General features: G+C 53.7%; 1 protein-coding gene across 2 annotated transcripts in view; it reads left to right on the forward strand.

Annotated features, from left to right (window-relative positions):
- ANKRD11 (ankyrin repeat domain 11) overlaps positions 1-22,665 on the forward strand; it is a 127,203-nt gene that overhangs the window by 68,443 nt on the left and 36,095 nt on the right. For both annotated transcript variants that reach the window (XM_026857065.1, XM_026857064.1), the window contains one exon: positions 21,220-21,364. In XM_026857065.1, the coding sequence (XP_026712866.1) occupies positions 21,278-21,364 (87 nt within the window). In that variant the 5' untranslated portion in view covers positions 21,220-21,277. The remainder of the gene's footprint in view (positions 1-21,219; positions 21,365-22,665) is intronic.

The raw sequence follows: 22,665 nt of genomic DNA on the forward strand, positions 1-22,665 counted from the left end.
CGTGGTACGGGAAACGCCGCGGTGATGTAGCATAGAACCGTATTTCCAGGAGGCCTTGACTACTAAATTGTGCTGTTTATATTAAATTTTCACACTTCTCCAACCGTCTAATTTTCTAGGGTTCATATTGAGTGAATTATTTATTTGTTTTTATATAGGCTCTCCTTTTGCAAGAGTGACATTAAAAATTTGTGAGGGACGTCTGAGTGACTTTTGTTCTGCTGTCCAGGCTGACATTCACAAAAGTTGTTACCCGACGCCTTTTAGACAAGGTGTTTGTGCTTCGCCCCCTCTTTTGAGCAGCACAGCACCGTTGGGGCACACCCAGCCCCTCCTGCTCAGCCCTCAGCTTCTGGCAGAGCAGTTGGCTTCCCAAGGGGCTCCCTGCACTGAGCAGCTCGGGTGAGTGACCCGCCGGTCCCATGATGCTGTAAAATGTAGAGGTGAGCCCTTTACTTCGCAGGAAAGCGCTTTTCTAGACTGAAACTTGGTGTGAACTGCAGGGACTGGAGCCCATCTCATAACGCGCCGGAGTTAACAAAGGCTCTAAACCAGAAGGAAAGTTGGCAGGCTTGGTTGGGCCGACCCGTCTGCTCTTGTTGAGTTACTCGCTTGGAGTTTGTGACTTTGATGTTCTCGTTTCCTTGCACAACGAGCTGCTGCTAACAAAGTGCTCGAGAAACCTTGCAGGGATGCAGCAGCCAGCTTGCTGGGAGGACGGGCAGAGCATCCGCGCCCTCCGCCCAAGCTGTGTGCCTGCGGCGGGCGCTGCCGGGGCTGCTGCCAGCTGCAGGCGAAGGTGAGAGCTCGAAGGCTCAGTAAAAGTAGAAAAGAGTTTGGGTTTTTTTCAAAAAAATACGATGTATTGAGACACGTTACTGTAGTGCAAGTAGCTGACCTGCCTGCTGCTCCTCTTAGTGGCGCCCGTGCAAGTACATGGGAGCGTGTTGTGCTGCGTCCCTGGGCGGTCGTGGGCTTGGCCATGAGCTTGAGGGGTAGAAGGAGGATTAAAGCAGCGAGAGCCTGGGAGGCAGATGGGGAAGAGCCCCAGGTACATGTGGCATGTGGTTTAACCAACGACTCCTCTGCGAGGAGGAGACGGCAGCTGGGTGGTAGGTTGCAGACATGGAGCTGAGCGGGTTCGGAAACCCAGGAGGTGGGTTTTGTGGGCGGGTTTGGGAGCGCTGGGCAGGGGAAGCGCTGTCTTGTCCCTTTGATTTGGTTCAGCTGCTTTAGAGAGCAGGACCCCGGCAGCGGCAGAGCTGCCAGAGCAGCTTCCAGCGTCGGCTCCTGGCCTGGCTGGCAGGGCCACTGCACAGACACTCCTGCAGCGGCTGTAGAAAAGCTTAAAAAAAGCTTTTCTGTATGCAAGAGTTTTAGGAATTGTACCTTAAATAAATAAACCGGGTAACCAACTCATAACTCAAAAATGGCACCGTGTATTCCGCTGTAGCGGAGAAATCTGTGCTTTCTCCGCTGCTTTGGGGGAGCACAGGCGTTGAACAGAAAGGTCAGCACTGCCGTGCCAGTCCCTTTCCCAACATCTGCAGAAAGAGGGAAACGTTGCCCTTGTTCTGCCATTTCTAGAAAATTCCTCTGTCCTGCTTTCAGCCTGGCCTCTGTGAGCAGTGCGGGGCTCTTGGTGTCTTAAACCTGGTCCCGTGCCGGGGCGTTGGTGGCTCCTGCCCTTCCCGGCCTGCTGGTGTGTGTCTGCCGGGGGGGCAGTGCATGGCCCTGCACACCCTCCCGAAGGTACGAGCTTTTATTCTGGGAATCCAGATACAGTTCTGTGTGATCAATGCTCACGAAGAAATCAAGTAATCCATACTTGAGGCCAGTCCAGGGGTTTAAAATTCTTAATAGCCTTGTCCCCGGGCTCTGCAGCATGTGCTGCGCTGAATACGTTTTGAGAGTCAAGGTCTTTGCTTCTGATGGTTTAATTTGGACAATGAGCATCACTTAATAGTAGCATTTTATTACATTCGTTTCACTCTTACTTTTCAAAGAATTCTTCTGATGCATTCAGGCTCCTGCCCTTTGGATGCTAATGGACTTCTGCTGAGATTTTGTTTTTGTTACTGCGTAGCACCAGGGCTCCCATTTGCAGGGGCTTGGTATGAAGAATGCTCTGCCCTGAGACAATGCCTCCATTCACAGGCCCTGATACAATGGGGGTGGAACAGTTATAATGTAAATTAGTATGCAAAGCCCCATCCTAATCAATGCGTTTAGCTGGGTGTCTGTGCACTGCGTGTACCGCTCCTGCAAAGTGCTGAGTTGTTCCTTCTGCACAGCCAGACCGTCCTGCACATTTCAGCGTGAAAATAAACGTGTTCCTGAATCAGTTTTTAGAAAGCAAGAAAAGCATTCCCAGTTCACATCTTAGCAAGAATGGAGCATCTGCAAAAATCGTGATAGAGGGAGACCAGCGCTGTGTGATGTGCACAGCTAGTCTTGCCTGTCCTTTTTGAAGTAAAAAACCACTACAGATAAGGGTTGGTCCTGGCCTACTCCATCTGCGGGGGCTGCTGGAGCGCGGTGCCGGCGATGGGGAGAGCAAAACGTGCTCCCCCCGACACGACCTCCCTGGCACAGCACGGCCCCGTGCTTTCATGTGCGGTATTGCTCGTCTTCCTAAGAGCTGCAGGTAAGCCCTGACCTGCAGCAAATTATTTTTTGCAACCTTTCATATATTCTTTTGTCCGTGTGTGTTGTCCCTGACCATCACTAACATCTTAGCAGCTACATGGCAGATGTTTTGTTTGATGGAGTGATAACGGTGCGGTTTTGTCCTAGCCTGAAGTTAAGCTTGGCTTTTAAATGCACTTCTGGCATATAGTTGTGTAATTTAAAATGTCAGAGAAGAGTTCTTTGGACTGACCTGCACAAACCCAGCAGGTTGAAACTTTAACTTTCCTCATCTATAACCAACAAAGAATTGAGCCTGAGCAGAGGGAAAGCCTGGCAGAGGGTCTGCAGGTGTTCGGGGGCGATGCCTGGGGAGAGGGTATCGTCCCAAAGTCCAGACTGGGGGCCTTGGGGAGAAGCAGAAAGATCAGGAGCCCTCAGCAGCTGCGTGGGTGCTCCCTGTTGGTTTCTGCGAGTGCGTCGCCCCAAGCCAGCTCACAAACCTGCCTCTGCTACAGAGCATCGCTGTTCAGCGCCAGCCAGGCCTGGAGAGAGCGTTTGGGCCGGTGTTTCTGCTTCGCTGTGGCAGGATAACGCTGCACGTTAGGGGAATTTGCGGAAGCTTGTACCAGGGGAGCTGTAAGTAGAGGCTGTGCCTGAAGTAAGCATAAAATCCCAGAATTTATAGCAAAGTGTCATCACTGAGAGCCTGGAACAAAGCTCTGATGCGCTGGGAAATACCTGTATCTTTTATGAAAGCAGTGTATGGTTCTCCATTTGTTCCTTTGATAGCACCTTTTGATCTAATGCCAGAGCAAATTAATCCATCACAAAGTGGGGAACAGAGACTCAGATAAATCCTTGCAGAAACAGGGAAAAAAAGGCTGATGGGGGAGCATCTTCCGCATGGCTCTAGCCAGGCAGGGTTGGTTTGTTCGGCCAAAGGTTAAGCCTGCGATCCGGAGGAGGATACCAGATTCACTTAATTCACTGTCATTCATCCTAGCAGAGGACCAACGTAGCCACGTTTTGCTGGAACTGCAATACCAAAATACCCCAAAAGTCCTGGTATCGTGGGATGCGCCGGCTGCGGGGTGCTCCCCTCCTGCAGGATGTAAGAGTTGAGGCCGGGCGCTATGTGGAAACAGCTCCCCTGCTCCCCTGGCAGGGCCGGCGCCAGAGCAGCACGGCCAGCCCCGAGCCGCTCGCCTCTGGGCCACGGATCATCTCAACCGGGATAATCCGGCTATGGAGAGCTGGGAGCCGGTGGCGTTAGTGACCCTCTGGGTTCGGAGGTTGCCAGAATGACCCAGCGGTGCCCAGGGCATCTGCTGGAGAGGGCCGGGGGGTGCTGGGGTGGCAGAGACATACCATTGCTTGCAAAAAATACGGTTTGTCCTTGCACCCTCTCGTTGGCACCTAAAGTAAACAATTATGCTTTGTGTTGTAAAAGCCGCTTTTAATCTCTTTCAATCTCAGTCATGAGGCTCGAAGGTGAAAGGGTTTATAGAGACCAAAATGAATCGGGACCGTCCCCTTCAGCACCGGGAGGTCACGCTGAGTGACACCAGCCTGGAATAGCCAGGCCGTGTGATCCGACGGGACGGGAGGCGCCTGCGAGGGCCTCGGGAAGGGGCTGAAACGCGGCGGGACTCTGTGTCTGGTGGCCCCAGTACAGTGCGGCAGGGCTACTGCTGGACAGGTTTGTTAGCAGCTGGCATTTAAGCCGGTTGTGGCTGATGTCTGGCCTTAAGGAGTCTTGTCACTCGTGTTATTTTCTGTGAAGGCTTGTTTGACCTCTGTCGAGTGACAAATTACCCGGGTTGGAGACCCGGCCCTTGAGTCCCACCACACTGAGCGACCTTTGAGCCGCAGCTCTTGTGACCGTACCTCGGTGGTGTCCGGGCGCTGAGCCTGGGGGCACGAGGGGGTCTCGGAGTTGTGTCGAGGTGGTGCTGGTACGTGCTGTCACCATCCTGCCTCTCCAGCCGCCGAGAAAAACGGCAGTGGGTTTGTGTTCTGGCTGTGACGCTGGCAGCCGCCCCTCGTTGCTGCCCGCTGCGCTGTGGTGTGCCGGCACGGCGGAGGGAAACCCTTCTGGCAGCAGAACTGGGTGTAAAAAATGGCAAAAATGTTTTCAGGCTGAATAAATTTCTTGATCTGCTTGGTGGTGAGCAGTTACAGCGGAATGGTCAATGGAAAGTGGGAAGAAGCCATAGAGGTGTTTGATGAAAAATGGTGTAATCCACTGTTTCGCTGGAAAGGAGATAATTGTCAAGAAAATAGGACAGGAAGTCATGACAGAGGCTGAAAAGCGTTTTGAAAACTCACAGCATTGCTGTAAGAATTGAATATCACAGTGAGGTCCTCGGGCAGGGACTGGTAGGAGCACAGAGCCGGGAACACGAGGCTGGAGGGGGCATGTGCCATTTACTGGAGATGAGAGAGAGATTGCTCGGGCCGTGTCCTCCTCTCAGACGAATGAGTAAATAACGGGGGTCTGACCTTTACTGGGTGTCGTGACGCTGTTGGCAGCCCGTGCTCTTGTCTAATGGCCCGCTCTCCAGGATCAGCAAACTTAAAAAAATAAATCTTACCACAGAGTTAAAGTTTTTTAAGGCTTCTTAATGGGCATAGGGTATGCCATCAGAGGTGAGTAGCAGAGAAAGCATGTCAACATTTCTTTTTTTTTTTTTTGATTGTATGGGAGAATTTAGCACTGAAAAAAAACGTAAAGCCTACAGAACTCAGAACCAGAAAATTTCAGAGTAGCAGAGAGTTTTAGAGATTGCTAAAACGAATAAATAGCACGTTTATAAAACATTGCTGGGTGTAATTTCTACACGGGCGCTAGATTCAGTTGTCCTTCCGAACCTGAGCCTGCCCTGAGCCCTTGGGAAGGAACTGCATTTCAGAGCACGCTGTAGGGCATTTGCCCTGAGAGTTTTCCTCTCTTGGACTTTGTGGAAGCGTTTCCCTTGCGGTTGTTGTATAGAGGGTGGGGTTGGGGGGAACGCTGGTCAGCGAGGCCCCCCGGCGCGCTGCAGGCTGGGGAGGAGCTGCGGAGGTTTCCTGGCTCTGGCAGTTGGGTTTCTGGTGGCTCAGAGCACACTTACCCCAGCGCATCAGCTGCTGCAGCGCGGCAGTTCGGGGCGATGGGGTAGAGATAGACTTTACCCCTACAGTACTGAGGCGTTAACATTTTCCCTTGAATTTTAAATAAATTGCTTTATATGCAGGCTTGGTTGTGACTCACACCCTCGGGCTGATGGCAGCAGCAGCAGCGTGTTTAACTTGCACTAAAATGAGGACAAAACTCGGCTCTAAGACTTGAGTCACGTGCTAAAGATGCAAAAGAATAAGGATGGGAAAGAAAAACCGGCCGGGTGAAGTGCCCTGACCCAGCGACTCCCGCGTGAGCAGCCAGCTGGGAGGCTGGGGAGCCTGCTGCCAGCTCCGGAGCTGCCGCGCTCCCTGCACACACACTCACGCTTACGGACGATGCGTCACGGCCCATCGGAACTGGGAACAGGTGCTTGCTAACTTCAGAGTCAGAAAATTGCCCTCTCCATGGCACAAGGGTCTTCTTGCCTCCTCGAAATGTTTAGTGTGCCTTTAAAATGGGATAGAGTGGAAATGGGCTTGTGGGTGATTTTTGATTCCACATTGACTTAGACTATGGAAAACTGTACTGCTGATTAAAAAAAAAAAAAAAAGCAGCAAGCCGGATTAAACGTGCTGGTTGAAGCTATTCTTGTAAAACAATGTGGACACTTACAGGTCCAGCGGGGTAGGGAGGTACAGAGCGGTAATGGGAAATCCGTTTCGGGAGGTCTGAGGGGAGAGGGGGCAAGGAGAAAATAAAACACAGACCTAGGAAGCTTGTGCCAACGGAACGGGTGACTCTGCTTCAAATCCTTGTACTTAACTCAGTGAAAATAGGTTGTGACAGCGTATGGGGCATACAGAAACAGCGTGGAAATGGAGGCAGACGTGAAAATGTCTTTGGATTCGGTCAGTGGAGGCCTCTGCCTGTATAGAGAGGCAGGGAGGTCTGGTGACGGGATAGGGATGGAGCCTGTAGGTCCCATGTGAACGGAGCCTCTGGGTCCATACGGGTGGAGCACGTTTGTCCCACACTGAGCCACTGCTGCTCCTGGCTCATCAGCGGTCTGTGGTGGGGCAGGAGGAGGAGGAGGAGGGCTGGGGAAGCCCTTGAAGGTCACTGCGCTCCCGAGCCGTTGAGGGTACTGAGGCTTGCGGAGCAGCACAGCGAGCCCCTTAGCCATTAGAGGAACATGAAAGACTTTCTGTGCGGATCTATTTATATTTATATTCTCCAAAACACGGCGAGTAAAAAGCTTTTGGAACCGCTGGGGAGTTCGTTTCAAGTATTGTGGATACGCAGCCTGCACTTCCCTTCTAAAAATAAGAGCCAGGCAGGGAGGGCCGGAGCCCGGGGACCGCCGCGCTTCGGTGACCGTCTCCGGCCGCAGCGAGCAGCCCGGGTAGGGCGGCAGGGCCAAGAGACCTGTCTCGGGCTTTCTGCTGCAGCAGGTACCTGTGCTGCTGGCTCGGGCTGCTCCGTCCCCGGGCCGTGTCTGTGCCGAGCCAAGCGCTCTGGTGGGAGCAGGTTCGTACAGGAACCGCGTCCAAACGGGGCTCTGGCTGACTCGGAGCCCCAGTGCGTGCGTGCAGGCGCTTTGTGCTGATGCCAGGCAGGGTTTTAAAATGCGGCTGCGTTAGCTACCTTGAAAACCATCTCAGCTTATTACTTTGAGGTCCCTTTTTAAAACAATGCTCATACAACAGTCTTTTTAAAGTGAAAATTGAGCTGCTGCAGCAACCAGTGTATCTGAAATCCCTGACAACTGCCTTGTAAAGTCATCTCAAAGACTATCTGTCTTGACAGTGCCTCTTAATGGCTTACTAATAATGCTTTAAGATTTGCTGGAGCTCTGCCACAGCCCCGCTCTACGTTCCTAGTGGTCTACCATGCTCTCCTCCAAGCTGAGATCCCCCCAGTTTTCCACGATGGAGGTAAATCCCCCCAGCCTGGGCACCTCGGACGGTGTTTCCAAGTGCCCCGTTGCGGGGAGGCAGCCGGAGCACGCAGGGAGGGATCTCCTCAGCTCCTGGCTCAGGAGCGGTGCACGGTGCAGTGCTCAGGACTCTCTGTTGTGGTAGAGCCCTGGGTTCGTTATCACCTATCACCATGTTGTCATGGGTGACATAGAAGCTACGAGGATTTCTGAGAATTGAGCTAATTGCATGAGTTCCATAAGCAAAAATTCCCGCTCCGTACACACATGTTTTGCTGTGACGTGGGTTTTGTGCCTGTCGGAATGGGGAAGTGGTCCCATAATCCAGACGTACAGTGCTGGATTAAATTATTGTGTGCCGCAGGGTATTAAATGTCAGGTTTTGCTCTCCTGTGCGTGGGGAGGAGAGGGATTACCAGTACAGACCAGCATGGCTGCTAAGCTGAAGGATGTTTTTGAAGTGAAATAGCAACCAGAACGTTCAGTGCATACCTGGGCTTTAGTCATCGCCAAAGAAGGTTTCGTGTACGATCCTGACAGCTCTGCGAAGGGGTGGGTGCCTCCAGAGCCTTTGCGGGGGGAGAGAGACGTCAAAGCAAAAGCAAATGGAAGCCAAGAGCTTTGCTGGTGAAATATTTGAGTGGTCAGTTTTACTCGGTAAACATTTGGGAGAATATGTAGGTTCAGCCAAGCATATGAAGAATTCTTGGGCTAAAAAGGGAACAAAATGCAGCATAAGGCTGGGTTTTATATTTAAAAAGTACTGGCGTGCTGTAAGCTCTAGCAAACAGGCAAGTGCCAGGCTCTCCTCTCCGGCCAGTCTTTCCTCCCACTCCCCGGGGGTTAACTTATGTCCTGTTAATAATTACTAGAATGTACTTTCAGGCAGGTTATTTGTTTTCCCTCCTCATGATGTGCAAGAGCGGATAATGAAATTAATTTGCACACTTTGTGAGTTTGCAAAGCTGGCTTCAGCCACGTTGCCACGATACTGCGCGGGTGCCGGCGGCTCCCAGGGCCGGTGTTTGCACAGCCGGGGCAGCGGGCTGCTATCGTGGGTAAACAGAGCCCGGGGGGAGATGGGGTGTACCCAGCCATGAGAAACCCTCCCTCCACAGCCAGCGCGGAGCATGCGGGCTGTAAAACCCCCTGTCCCAGAGCAGGTAGACAGGCAAACGAAGCCCTGAAATTCCAACGTTGCTTCCACGGGTTGTGGAGCTCACGATCCGGCCACTCGGGCAGGCCGGGAGCCCGCTGGTGCATTCAGATGCCATGTTACACCCTTGTCTTTAAGTCACGAGTCCCGTGCCCTCCAGCTCGAGGTCTGTGGAACACAAACCGGGGTGTTCTCGGGCGCTGGGCAGTGCTCCTCAGAGCTGGCCGGGCTCTGCGGGGCTGGTTTCGGTTAGGAGCTCGCTGGTAGGGCTGCGTGGTCTGCGGGGAGCTCTGGGGAGGTGGCAGGGCTGCACCGCGAGAGCAGGCACCTGCGGCTCTCGGTGTTTTCTGTCTCCCTTGCCGTTGTGCGTGGCTGGGGGACAGGGGAGATCTGCTTGGGCCATTCTCTGGGCAGTTACGTGCTGTATGGGACTGAGCTGGGAGCACAAAGCACCGAGACTGTCGGCGCCTGATGCTCCGGTCCTGCTCTCGAGGCCCCCTGGGGCCGAACTCCCTGGCACCGCACGGGCGTCTGCCACCCGGCGCGGGCTCGGCGTGGCCGTGTGCCGGGCCAGGTGCCGCCGTGCAGCCCGGGCTGCGTCCCTGCCTGCGAGCATGGTTAGTCCTGGGATTGCCCAGAGGCCGGAGCTGCTGCGCTCGCCTCTCGAGGCTGTCGTTGCAGGCGGTGTGGTGCTTGGTGCAGGGTTACCGGGAGGACCCAAAACCTCTCCTCTGCCCACTGTGATCCTGACGGGAGCACGTGTGCGCTCTGCCAGGTGCCAGCCGCGTCAGCCCGGCGCAGACCTGGGGGACCAGGTATAAATAATACCACTCCGATTGCACTGTTCCTGCCTGTACCCTAAGGATTCACACTCCAAGGCTTGGCCCTGCGGGTCCCTTAATGCGTTTTTTTGATCTGCAGACTGGCTTTGGGCTGCTCTTGGGGCAGAGACTTTTGAGGAGACACTCTTAGTGGTTTTACATTTTTGATGGTTGAACTGGATGATCTTCAAGGTCTTTTCCAACCTAGACAGTTATGTGATTCTGTCACTGCCTTTCATTTGTGACTTCTTTTTTTTCCCCCTGGGGCCAGTAAGCCTGACTTTGATCCCTCCCTTCTCCAAATTTTGCTGCCGAGTACCATGTTGTCAGATTGGGCTCCTCAGCCTGGGGGAGGCAGGCGAATCCAGCACGCAGCTGGGAGACAGACCTTTCTTTTTTAAGGAAGACGAGGAGGCGGCAGAGAATCTGAGGTTTTTTTTTTTTTTCCCCCAACTTGCCACACATATGTTTTGTCTGAACGCTGCCTTTTCGAAGCTGCTTGGGCTCCTGGGCGAGCCCCGGTGGGGATGTGCCACGGTGCCGGGGACATCTGCGGAGCCTCACGCTTCCCAACGCCGCACGTGTCTGGTCAGCTGCTGAAACGCAGCGCCAGATACTCTCAACTTGGCTCGGTTTTCAGTGAGTGTTTAAGCAACAGCTTTATAACAAATTGTCTTACAAGAGGCCTCATGTACGCATAACTTAATTAGACTCAAAGTCAGGAGGGTCTCTCAGGTTTTTTTGAAGGGTGGGGGCCCGTGTCCTTACGGAAACAATCTGCTAAAGCAGTTTTACAGCTTTCCATCACTCCTGCTCTGATGACACGTTCAACAATAGCTTTGTAGGGAAAATTGAATTTCTGCTGTGCAAGAATATACTCATTTTGGTAAATGCGTTCCTATGTCTTTATACACAATAGATCACCTTCAAAAGCACTGTAATTTGAAAGATGAAGATGGAGGAAGAAGAGAGGAGGGAGGGTTGCTGATTTGTGGAGAATTAACTGTGATTTGATTCCTGGCAAACCAGCAGCAGGGCTGTGTTGTTCCCAAACCTTTGCTGGAAGAGGATGGCCACTTGGTTCTTCCGTGCGTAGGGCCGGGGTCCTTGGCAACGTGCTGAGCCAGGCGTGAGCCATGAGCAGGGGCCTTGCTGGCATCCCCGGCAGCGGAGGCACCGCTTGCTGGACCAGGAGTGGGAAAACCGGAGGGGGAATTTGGCTTCTGAAACAAGACGAGCAGAAGCGATGAAGGTAACGGGCAAGGTGCTTCTCCCCGCACGCCTGGCAGCCAGCAGCGGAGGGCATGTGGTTTGCTTGGAGAAGCTCATGCTTCGCTTTTTTCCGCGTTGGCTGCAGCACGCGGAGCCCCACAGAAGCCACAGCAAGCTTTTTTCCTGTCGTACAGCTTGTTAAATAGCAGCGTGGTGGTGGTCTGTCGTCAGCAGACGCACGGCTCCAGGCGGAGCTCTGCTTTCCAGCTCAGGCTGAAATAATCTGGGAAATCCACTGTTCTTATCAGCGTGTCCGGGCTCAGGGAGCTGCGGTGGCTTTTTAAGTAGCACGAAAAGTGTGGTGACAGTTGTGCTGGGAGGGGGAGCGGCGGTGCCTGGAAGCATTAACAGTTCAAAACTGCGTGGAGCCAGCTCTGAGAGCCGCACGGCGTGTGCGGCTGCCCCGCAGCCCAGAAATCTGGGCAGCAGACCTTCCTCTTTCCCGGCCCGCGCCGCCACACGGACCTTTGAATCCGGCAGAAGCCTTTCCCCTCCGCGCCCGGCTGTTGCCCGGCGTTGGCTTTGTGCTGTGCTTGCTCTGTGATGCGTGGTGTGTTCATGAGAAAGGCTTCCCTGCCTGACTGCTGCCCTGGCAGAAAATGGAAACTTTATGCGGCCTAGACGTTTTTTTTCTGCCTTTCCAAGTTCCTTCCGTGCTTGCAGGCTTCCCAGTTTAATGTGAGCTCTGAATCAATTTTTTCCGTATCCTGAGGGCGACCGTCGCGTGTTTGTTTTGCTGGGAGGACGGTGGGTTTGCGGCTCAGCCTACGCTGGGTTTTGGTGGTGATGGTGGATGTGGATGGTGCTGGAGGTGGGAGATCTGGCTGCTTACGGCCCCAGGTTGGTCACTGGAGAGGAGAGGGAAGCTCCTTCAGAGCAGAAGCTGGCTTAGGTACCTCAGGTATTCTTGGGTTTGGGGTTTAGGAGGCTGGTTTTCCACAGCCTGTGCAGTATCGGTTGGAAAGGGCTTCCAGGTCGCCTGCCCCGCTGCTGCTCCAGGGCAGGTTCTTGCTGACACCAGCTCCGGGTTATTATCCTTCCTGTGTGTCTCCAGTGATGGGGCATGAGTAAAACTTTGAGCGATGCATTAATAGAAGGCTTGAGAGGCTAACATGGCACTTCTAATACCTGTCCTCTATAACTGAAGTCTTAGGGTTAGTCTGGAAAGTCAGAGCATCCAAGTTTTCACTGTCTTCCCTTCTCTACTGAAATGACGCTTAAAGGTTTTGGGTTTTTCTGGTTCTGTGCCTTTTTTTAAAGTCCATCTCTATTCAGTCCTTGCACTGTCGTTTAAAAGCTGCCATAGCATGGCAAACAAATATCACTTTTGCTGCAGAGGGGTTTGTATGTGGATAAAACATCCATCTCGAGCCCACTGGCTTCAGTTGAAAAGGATGAAGAGGCAGACGGCCAAAACAAAACTCCAGGCCCCAGATAAGAGCAAATCAGCGAAGTGTTCTGTTTGCTTTTTCCCCAGAGCCTGATGCCTTCAGGGCCACTGCCTGGAAAGGGGTGATGGGCGAGATTTGTTCTGTTGCCTAGTCCTTGCTCCTAAATTCACCAAAATCTTCCGGAGGTTCCCATGCTTGGAGGAAGCTCTGGGTGTTCGCAGCAGGCACGAGGGTGCTGGGATGGGGAGAGGGAACCTGGGAAGAATTGTGCAAGAACAGGGAGGAAGAGATGTGTTTTGCTGAGATTACTGTGGTCTTTCGTGCTCACAGCTGGGAGATGATGTGACTTGGCTGTTGCAACATCGTGGACTGAACATGAGTTCAAACATCCTGAAGAATTTGTTCAAATCCAACGAGGCTTAAGCAGGGCTTTCGTTAGGGTGTAGCTGGTGTCCGCAGAGCCCGCCCTGCCTAAGGCTGGTGGTGGCAGCCCCGGCGGTCTCCTCAGCTTGAAGGATCCTGTCGCAATGGCCGTGGCACCTTTTGCAAAATATTTTTGGTTTCTTTATTTCTTACGTAATTAACGTGCTGGGTCATTGTCTCCTCTCAGGTTTAAGGGCTTAAGTCACGTAGCTTTCTTTGTAGTAAGAGCTGGTCTTTGTCTTACATCTCTACATATTGAAGCGTGTAGCGTGGAGAACTGGGCAGGGCTGGAGCAAAAGTCTTGTTCGGGTTTGAGTGAGTATGTGCGTGCGTCTGTCCGTGCATGTGTGTGCACGTGCATAGGGGTATACACAGAGACGCACTAGGAATACGTGGTGTTTAATTAAAGCAGCCCGAACGCACAGGGCCTGGTCTCACTTGCCTGGTAAAAGCTGCCCGCTGCGCCCCGGCCCAGCTGCGTCACGTCAGCGCAAACACCGAGCTCCCGGAGGCAAACAAGGCACAAAGTTATTGGTGATTGAGCCACGTAACGGCAACGCCTGCGCTAATTGAGACGGCTGGAAATAAGCACAAATGCATTCTGTTACCTTCCCCTGCCCTCCCTTGCTGCAGCTGAGCAGCAGATGGGGCTTGCGGGAGCCGACGCGAGCTTTCTGCAGGAATGGCGCTCACCCCGCGGCCCCCCCTTGGGGCAGGTCACTAGTGCCAGGAGTGGGAGGATGGAAGATGCGCAGGTGGGGAGCGAGGAGGAGCCCCGGCCCGGGCGAGGAGGGAGTGTGCCAGCAGCCCCTGCCAGCTCCCGTGCCGGGGTCCCCGGGCGGCCACCGGGCCGGTGGGGAGGGTGACACAGCTCGCTGCCAGGGCACCGTCAGTCGCTGCGGCTTCATCTGTTGCCCCTTCGTTCACTGCGATTTAGCCGGCATCAAATCAGGGACAGCAGTGGTTGGGAATCTGTGCTGACATGTTTCTCCATCTTGCAAATTGGGCCCAGCTTGTTTTGGGGCTCGGCTGGTGCTCGTGAACCCCTTGAGCTGCACTTGAGCAGAGCAAACTGCAGTGAGCCGCAGCTATAGCTCCCTGCCAGGCATGGGGGGGCCAGAGCCCGGCTCCCCAGGCTGTCCTGAGATTGTGCAGATTTGTGGCGTGTGTTAAATTTTGCCAGAATAAAGCAGCCCTGGGGAATCCCTGTCTCCCCCCACGGGTGGGACTTTCAGGACAGGCCCCCAGTGCATTGTGTGAACCGTGTGTGCCGTGGAGCCTCACCCCGCTCCTGACCCGCTGAGCTGCGGGTAAGGGCTTTGCGCTCCTCGTACTTCTCAGCACATTAATTTCTTTCCTGTTTTCTGCGTGCCGGATATTTTGGGCTGCATTTCTTCCTCTTAAATGCATGTGACATGCAATACACCGTGCAGTCTGTTTAAAGTTAGCGTTGCTGATCAGTCTAGGCACACAGTATTGCTTTGTGTAAGACTTGGGATGTACTTAATTAGGGCAATATTCTTCCTTTCATATGCTGTAGCGGTGGGAATATCCAAGTGGAGTTCATCACTGTTTTAAGGAGGCTGATGTTCAAGAAGTCCAATAGACGATTGTGTTTGCAGACATGGTTACAGCTCTTTCCTGGTTGAAGCCTGGTGGGTTTCTGTGTGAATCAGAAGGCACAGAGCCCTCCTCTCTGGGAGGTTTTGGTCTGAACCGGTGATTCGGAGCCATCCCAAAATCTCACCGGGAGGTCAACGGTGGTGTAATCGGCTCCTCCACTCTGACTGATGGTGCGGCAGGGCCGTACACTGCCCCGGCCCTCCCGTAACACACCGCCTGCTCCAGAGGTTTCCTCATCGGAGCTGATCCCGCTCCCAGACCGCAGCGCCGAGAACTGACTGAAACAACAGTTTTATAACCTTGGCCAGAAACCAGATAATCAGCGGCATCCAGAAATGTAGCAATATCAAGAGGCAGCTGCGTATAGATAATTGAGGGAAGGGTTTGTGGGAAAAACTGCTCCCGGAGAAACCACACAGGCAGAGTGGTTGCTCGTGGTTGCAGGGTACTGTCAGGGCTCGCTTTCATCTCAGACTTTGTGTATCCCGAGAACAGTCCCGGCTGGAGTATTCTGAATCACAGGGTAGTTTGGCAGAAATTTCCAAATACGATATTGTTAAATAGTAACGCTCAGTGTAATAGAAAAACAAGTAGTTGCCATAATCTGAGACTATTGCCCCGTGTCCTGGTGCTGGGGCAGGAAATGACACTCGCAGGTTCCGCGTGTCGGGGTTGTGGTTCAAATTTAACCCGTTAGTGGGATGGGTTTGTGCAGCGAGTCATTGCTGGAGAACCGTTGAGGAGTTGGACTTTCGTGGTGCCCGACAAGGTCTCGAGCATCGTCCTGACCGTGGTCCCTGAGGATGTGGGTGCACGTCTGCAGGCACGAGCCGCTCGGCCGGGCGAGCTTCTCCGTTGTGTTATTTTCTGCAGGTTCCAACGAACACGGGGAAGGGGCATCCATTTCAGAAATGATTGAAATACTCGCAGCTGCTTTAATTCATGTTACTGGTATGTATCTGAGAAAGCAAGCAAGCCTTGCCTGAGCCCCATGCAAATACATCCAGATGTGAGTAGTTACAGGCGTATCGGGAGGTCAGGAAACACTGTGGGTTAAGGCGAAATAAATATTTGAGAAAGGCGGAAGAAAGGACGGTTGTTGTGGGGACCGGGTACTGATGTTGAGAACAGGAGAGGTGAAGCAGCGCAAAGAGATGAAGAAAGATGTTTCATCTGTAAGAACTTCTGATAAGGAGCGACATCTCCCTTCAAAAGCCAGGAATAAAAAGACAGCAAGTTCCCCAGGGGAGAGAAGGATGATGTTGAGTTGAAGGTGAGGGCACGGCGGAGCTGTGAAACTGGGGTAACCCCAGACGTGACATCAGGCAAGAGTCCTTCCCCGCCGGCTGCGCTCAGAACAGGGCGGCAGATTGCTCAGCTTCCCTTGTTTTGGGTGAGGGCTGTAAGAATTAGCACCTCGTGCTGCACTACCTATTAATGGCTAATCTTTGTGATTACCCGCTGTCAGGCCGGGGACTGGAACCCACCTGTGTTTGCACTGCGGGCTCGCAGCCCTCCTGCTGCTCCCGGCTTTTGTACCCACGGTGGAAAAAGATGGACTTTACTCTTCCGGAGCCGAGCTGGAGCACAAAGAACAATTGTTCCTTGTTCCCCATAGTGCTCACAAGCGATTTTAGGTACTAGAGGTGAGTTGCGTTGGCCTGACAGGTAAAGGAAAAGCTGGTGAAGAGCAGAGCTTTGATGCTGGCAGCTTGTTGGTAAACCAGCACTAAACAGGATGCCCACGGGCAGCGCTGGTGAAGGTGTGACGGTGGCTTTTTGGAACGTGCAGCCCGTTAGTGACGCGCGCGGTGGTTGTAGCGCGGCTGGGGACGGCCCGCGCTGGGCTGACAGACAGCTCGGTGCAGGCGTCAGCGGGGCGATGGAGACGGGCGCACTTCGGCGTGTTGAAAGACCTCAGCTTCTGTTTTTTTCTCCCCGGGCTTTCTAGTGCTAGGGGTGAGGGATCCGATCTTGGACGTGATCTATGCGAGTTGTTATTTTAAGGCGATTTTCAAAGATTTAAGGACACCTGTTTTTCTGGGACAGTCCTCAAAAGGAGCCTGAGGTTTTAAAATTTTCATGTTTCGATGGGGCTTGTTCATATTCCAACCTTTTCAGACCAAACAAATGTGTTGGATTTGTGCAAATAACGTCTGCGCCTCTAATTGCCATCCTTGCCTTGGAGTTTTTTGTAACGGGTAAGAGCCTCCAGCCAGCTTTCTTCTTATTGTCTGGCATTTAAAGAAGTCTGCACAATCTCTTTTACTCCAAGCTGGCAGGGTATGGGCAGGCTCCAACGCACAGATCTTGGGCATGAGCTAATTTGTTGTGGCTTCAGATAGAGATGGCAGGAGCCTGGCTGGTCTGCTGGCGGCGGGGCGAGAGGCTGCGCGCGGAGCTGCGGGAGGGCAGGCGTGGAGGGACGGGGCGGGCAGCGCGGGGCGCAGGCAGGGCCGCGGGAAGCTTGGCTGTCCAGCTGAAAGCGTGTGAAGACTTCAGCCTCGTTTGCATCTTCTCTTCCTTGTCACAGATACCGCCGTCGCTCCCTGTGCCCCTGACGGCAGGAGGAGTGTGGGGAGAAGAGGTTTGGATGTCGGGTTTGTTGACGAGGAAGCTCCTCTGTGTCCGGCAGGGGGGTGGTGGTGGCCGGGCTGGGGCTGCGAGCGGGCTCCAGCCCTGTGCCTGTCCCCATTTGCCCGTTGCCTTCACTGGGAGCCCAGTCCTGGCTAACGGGTGCAACTGGTCCCGGGCTGCCTCCCCACCAGCCCAGCGGGGCCGAGCGTGGAGCCAGCAGTGCCCTCCTCCTCCTCCTCCTCCTGCAGCTTGGAGGGACAGATCACACACACACACACACACACACAACACACACACACAACACACACACACACACACACACACACACACACACACACACACACCCCTTCCCATCCCTTTTGGGACCTTTGCCTTTTGAGATCCTCCACAGAAATGTTTGGTCTCTGTGTGTGGCTTTGGCTTGGCATGTCCTGGGCACAATAAAAACCATTTTCAACTGGTTCCTCGCCCCAGCAAGGGGAGAGGAGAGGATTGTGTGTGTGCTGGGCCAGGGCTGGCTCTGCAGAGCTGATCCCCACCGGCCTCGCTAGGCTCGGCTCCAGCCCCCCGCCCCGTCGTGCTCCCCAGTCGTGTTCTTCGGGAGGGTGCTCGGAGGTGCCATGGGGGCCCCTGTCCCCCATCTCCCAGCCCCTGCCCCGGGGGTGGCAGCGGCCCAGAGGGCCCCCAGCCCAGGCAGGAGCGGGAATGGCCACAGGGTGACCGGGCTGGCTGTCATGTCCACTTTTCCAGCTTCCTCCCTTCGGGCAAAGTCGTGCGTGTGATATTCTGGGGGCTGGGGCCGCCGTGGCCTTCCCCGCCAGCACCCAGCACCCCGTCCCGACCCGGCGGGAGCCGCCAAGCCCGGGCTGGCCGAGCGCTGGGCAGATCCCCCCTCTCCATCGCTGCTTTCCCGGGGCAGAGGCGCCTTGCGGAGGGCTGGCGTGCCGGGGAAGGCGGCGTGCGCAGCCCGGGCTGGCTGCCGGCCAGAGGTAAACAGCTCCTTTGTTTTCCCGGAGAAGTACGAGGGATTATATTCCGTTGAGCTCACTTGGTCTCCCACTTCTTATTGTGCGGCAGACATGTAATCATCTCGTTCAAGGAGCTTAGTTAATTGTTTACAAAATAGGAAGGGTGATGATTGTCTCCTGGTAGGGAGGTGAGGTTGAGAGGGGTGTCGTGGAAAGGGGGTGGCTTGTCCAGCTCCCAGATTAGGAGGGATTGAAGCCAAATTGTAATTCTGCAGCCCTAGATTTGCGACTTTGAAATGCTCGGCCGTCGCTCCCACGAGCTCTTCCAAACTGGGAATTTGTACCCTCCCTTCTGACTCTTATTAAACGTGCTTAAAAATGAAACGAAGACTGTGAGCGTTGTTGGTAATTGTTGTGCAAATGTAATACTCCCTCCAAGCTGTTAAACAGGCCAGTGCTCTGTTTACATGGAGAGGCAGCCAGCTTTCCAAGTGTAATGAGTCAGCTAGATGAACAGAAGGGGTGCAGAATTAATCTGGCATCCGTCTGGCCTTTTCTCAGTTAAACAGGTTTTCGAAGCTCCACGTGAATAGGTACCTACCCCGGTTACAAACAGCCACAAAGACGTGGGGAGTGGGCAGAATTTTGTCGAGAATAAATTGACAGCGTGCAGGCCATGGAACAGTTCTAGGGAGACACTGGAAATGACACGGTTTTAATTTCTGGCTGTTTGTGATCGGGAGCAGAGCGTGTCCTGGTCCCAGCCATGCTGGTCCCGGGACTGGCAGAAGTGAAGCTGCTTGTTCAAATATCCTTTGCAAAGTACAAATAAATTTCCATCATCTGAATTTTTACTTCTTAGATTTGCAGTGAATATTGAAGTAAATCTGATCCGGTGGGAGACTGTCCTCCATCCTGCTGGCTCCTGCCTCCTCCCAGGCACATGCTGGGGCATTTACTCGTTTCTCCTTGACCTGCCCCTCAATGAGCACCAGTAGGTGAAACCGAGGGGAAAAAAATCTTAAACTTTACAAATTGGTTGATGGTGGCCGACAGAACGAGGTTCTGGAGGCTGTAGATGACTGAAGCTTCTTCGGCGCGCAGCGTGGCGGGACTCCCTCCGCGGAGCCGGGCCCTCGGGAGAGCCGCGCTTGGGCACGCTGACACCCAGCCTGGTGGCCCCTTGGGTGCTGGGACCTGGCTGCACGGACTCCAGGGCCACTTGCTCTTGGCTGCAGGATTTGTGAGCTCCAGCCTCTCTGCAGGCGCTGAGCGTGCCCGAGGACGGCTCCGCTGCCTTTTTAAGGTGCTGTTCTGAGTCAGACCTTGCGGTGCTTGAACTCTGGCACTTGTGCTGGGCTGCAGGCCCTTCAAGTGATGAAGAGCAGAAATTTGGAGATGCAGATTTCTATGGCTGTTCCCTCGCTCTAACAGAAGATTATTTTATTTGGTTTTCTCTTTATGGACATGCTGGGTTGGTATGCTGAATTTTCTGCACTTTCCCCCCTGTTTTTGCTTCCCATCTACAGTGATGAGGATGGCTGATCAGCCTGCTCATGGCTTTGCCAGTTCAGATCCTTTCCTGCTCTCACATCCAAAAGGAAAGGGCTGGAGGTCCCAAAACTCAGCACAGCAGCTTGTCCCCATGTTGAACAGGGAGACACAAAGAAGCCTCAGTCTCTGAAACGTTCGTTGCTAAACACGTGTAACTGTCTTCCCGTAGCCCAGGCAAAGGAGCCAGGGTGGAGGGTCAGCCACCTCGGAAAGCACGGTCTCCTGCTGAGAATGCCAGTGCGGGGATGTCTTAGTGCACCCTGCTTTGGTCTGGGAATTCATGCTGCTGCAGGGCTGGGCTGGGGCCTCTGAGTCACTTTTTCTTTAATAAAAAAAAAAAATTTAAAAAAAAAAAAAAAAAAAAAAAAGCCCACAAACCAGCCCAAAGGGCCTTAAAGCCTCCGATGCATAAATGAAACATCTAAATTATGAAGGGCTTTCCAGGGAACTTCTAAAATACGAGGCTGATGAAAGCACCGTGCTAGTGTTCCACCAGCCTTCAACCCCCTGACCTGCTCCAGCCGCCCTCGGTGCGGGGACCCGGCACCCAGGGAGCCGGTGCTGGCCTGTCCCGGTGCTGCCCGGGACGCGGTTCAGGGTCCGCGCTGCTCCGACCCCGAGCAGGCGGGAGGCTTTGGCTCCTCTCCTCTCCTCTGTTTTCTTTCTCTCTCCCCGCCCACAGAATTCCCATCTTGTGATGGAGTGCTGCATGACTTTGTTCCTGGACAATTTCCTGCAATTGTAGCTCTGCAGAAACCCAGCCGCTATTATAAGAAGTTAATGGGTGCAGTGTGTAGTGTTGTCAGGTGGCAGTTAGCTGGGGACTTTTCAAATGGGGCCTGTTTATGCCGTTTCAGCGTAAGTACGACGAGACCTTTGCTGTAGAGATTGATGTGGGTCACTCCTTGGAGTTCTGCTGTTGCACGGATGCTTTTTAGCCTCTGGTCTCAGGAGAGGAGATATTTCTGTTCACCTAAAAAGGCCTCACCTGCCATGGCTTCAGCCGGTATTTCTGATCCCTGTTGCAGCTCCTGCTTCGCTGTATTTCAGATGTCAGTTGTCTTTTCAGCCCTGTAACCAGGCAACACATGGCAGGAGCAGGGAGCGCTTTGTTATTCTCCAAATTGTCTTACCTAGGCCAAGGCGCGGTGGCAGCGCCGGTGCCGGCCTCGGGAGCCCGTGGCAAAGGCTCCGGGAGCGCTGGGAGCCCTGGGTGGTTTCTGGTCTCCTCTCATACAGCACCACATTCAGAAAGTGCGTTTTATAAGTGGGTTTTGTCATTCAGCGAGGTTGTGTGTGTGTGTGTGTGTGTGTTGGTCCTGCGAGTGTCTGGGAATTCAGCGTGGCAAACGGGGGGAGGAGCAGTCCCTGCCCCAGACACGTACCCGGGGGGTCCGTCCCCGTGTCCCTGCACTCTGCGTGGAGCCGTAGCTGCCAGAGGGTTCATGTCGGCTTGGAGTGATGCTGTGGATGGAGAACGGGAGGGGAATTGCGCTCTGTTTGGGCACGATCCATTCTAGGTTAGCCCTTGCATGTGAAACACGTTGTGTTTGCAGCTGCAGGTCCCAGCTCGCCCCTCGTTTGGAAGGTGGCAGAAGCCAGGAGCGGGTTTGCCCGCTCTGATGGGTGGTCTGTGGCGTTTGGAGGGGCTCTGCCACCCTGGCGCGGCCATCAGAGAGTTTGGTGGGAAGTGTCTGGCCTTTGTTCCTCCTGTGGAAAGATCCTTTTGAGATGTCTAACTCCTCTTTTCCTCTCTCTAAACAGACGGTTGATGATGAGGCGATGGCAGCATAAATGAAGATCAAGTAAGGAAGGCAGAACGATGCCCAAGGGTGGGTGTTCTAAAACACCACAGCCAGAAGATTTCTCTCTCAGCAACGACATGGTGGAGAAACAAACGGGGAAAAAGGTAACGTGTTTGGTTCGCTTGCCTTCCTTTAGGGATGCTGCCCCTCGTGCCTGGTGTCTTCAAGCTGTGGCAATATTTCATGGGGCAGGAGATTGCCATGGGTTGTTCCCACCAGAGTCGAATCTGTGTATTGACACTCTGCCAGCCCGCGGGGTCCACGTTAGCTCTTGGTGGCTGCAGTACTTCCTGGGAGGTGCTGCGGCCACGGGGACCCGACTCAGCCAAGCAGCGGGGGGATGCTTTGGAAGATTCTCTTCTGCAGGTACTGTGCATTTTTAAGGCTTTTCTACACTGAGCCCTGGAAGGACCAAGTAATGCAGCGATCACGCAGGCGTGCTGCGTGAGGGAGGAGTTTCTCCTCCTCCTCCGGCTGTAAATGCCGTGTCTGTGTCAGACTCAGCTGGTCTTGCTTCGCCCAGAAGTCTGGGCTCTCGCTGTGGCCTGACCAGGACTTAGTGTGTGAGCTGCTCGGCTGAAATTACTGCTTCTGGGGTTTTATTTGAGATGTTTAGGCTTTGTCTGGGCTTGAGGTGAGGTTACTGAGATGAAATCTGACTTTAAGGATAAGTAAGTTCATACTTCTTCATTCCCAGATTCTCATTTTGCTCCAGACTTAACGCTCTGCTTCCTCTCATTCAGCTTTTTTTCATCCTTCTCAGTATCAGTAGTTTCCAGTAAAGAGCTGTGCAGAAATGTGCATACAAATGTTACCTTTAAATAAAACTTAAAGCCTACATCTACTATATCCTGCTAAGGATCCGCTTCCCTTTCATCTTCTTGTTCCAGTTTCTCAGCATTCCCCCAGGAGTTCCCGCGGGGCCCGGGGAGCTGGAGCTGAGCTTTGTGAGTCTCTTGCTCTGTCACGTCCACTGCAACCCCACCCGTGTTGATGGTAGTAACTCCTCTTGTGACTGAGGTCACTTTATTGACAAAACGAGGAAAACGACAAATAATCCAGGCAGGAATTTGCTTGTTGAGCGTGCTGCTAGCACGTGCCCGTTCCCCTTGCTGCATCACCGTGTGTGCCCAGGCCCGGCTCGGGAGCCGTGCCCGGAGCAGGAGCGTTGCTTTTGCACGGGCGCTTTGCCGGGACACGGGCTTCTGGGAGGGGGCAAAAACCAGGAGCAAGGGTGTTGGAGGTGAAACAGCTGCCGAGTGGCATCGGGAAGATGCCAGCGTTTACCCTGGCAAATAAAACTGAGCCCAGCAGCGCAGAATATGTAAATACGGGGTTTTGTCTGTGCTGTGTAAGAAGCTTAATGTTGGCGCAGGTGCTTCGGGAGGGAGGGGATCAGTTATAA

The sequence above is a fragment of the Athene cunicularia genome, assembly GCF_003259725.1.
Source record: "Athene cunicularia isolate RWA chromosome 11 unlocalized genomic scaffold, athCun1 chr11_part2, whole genome shotgun sequence".
Lineage (NCBI taxonomy): Eukaryota > Metazoa > Chordata > Aves > Strigiformes > Strigidae > Athene > Athene cunicularia.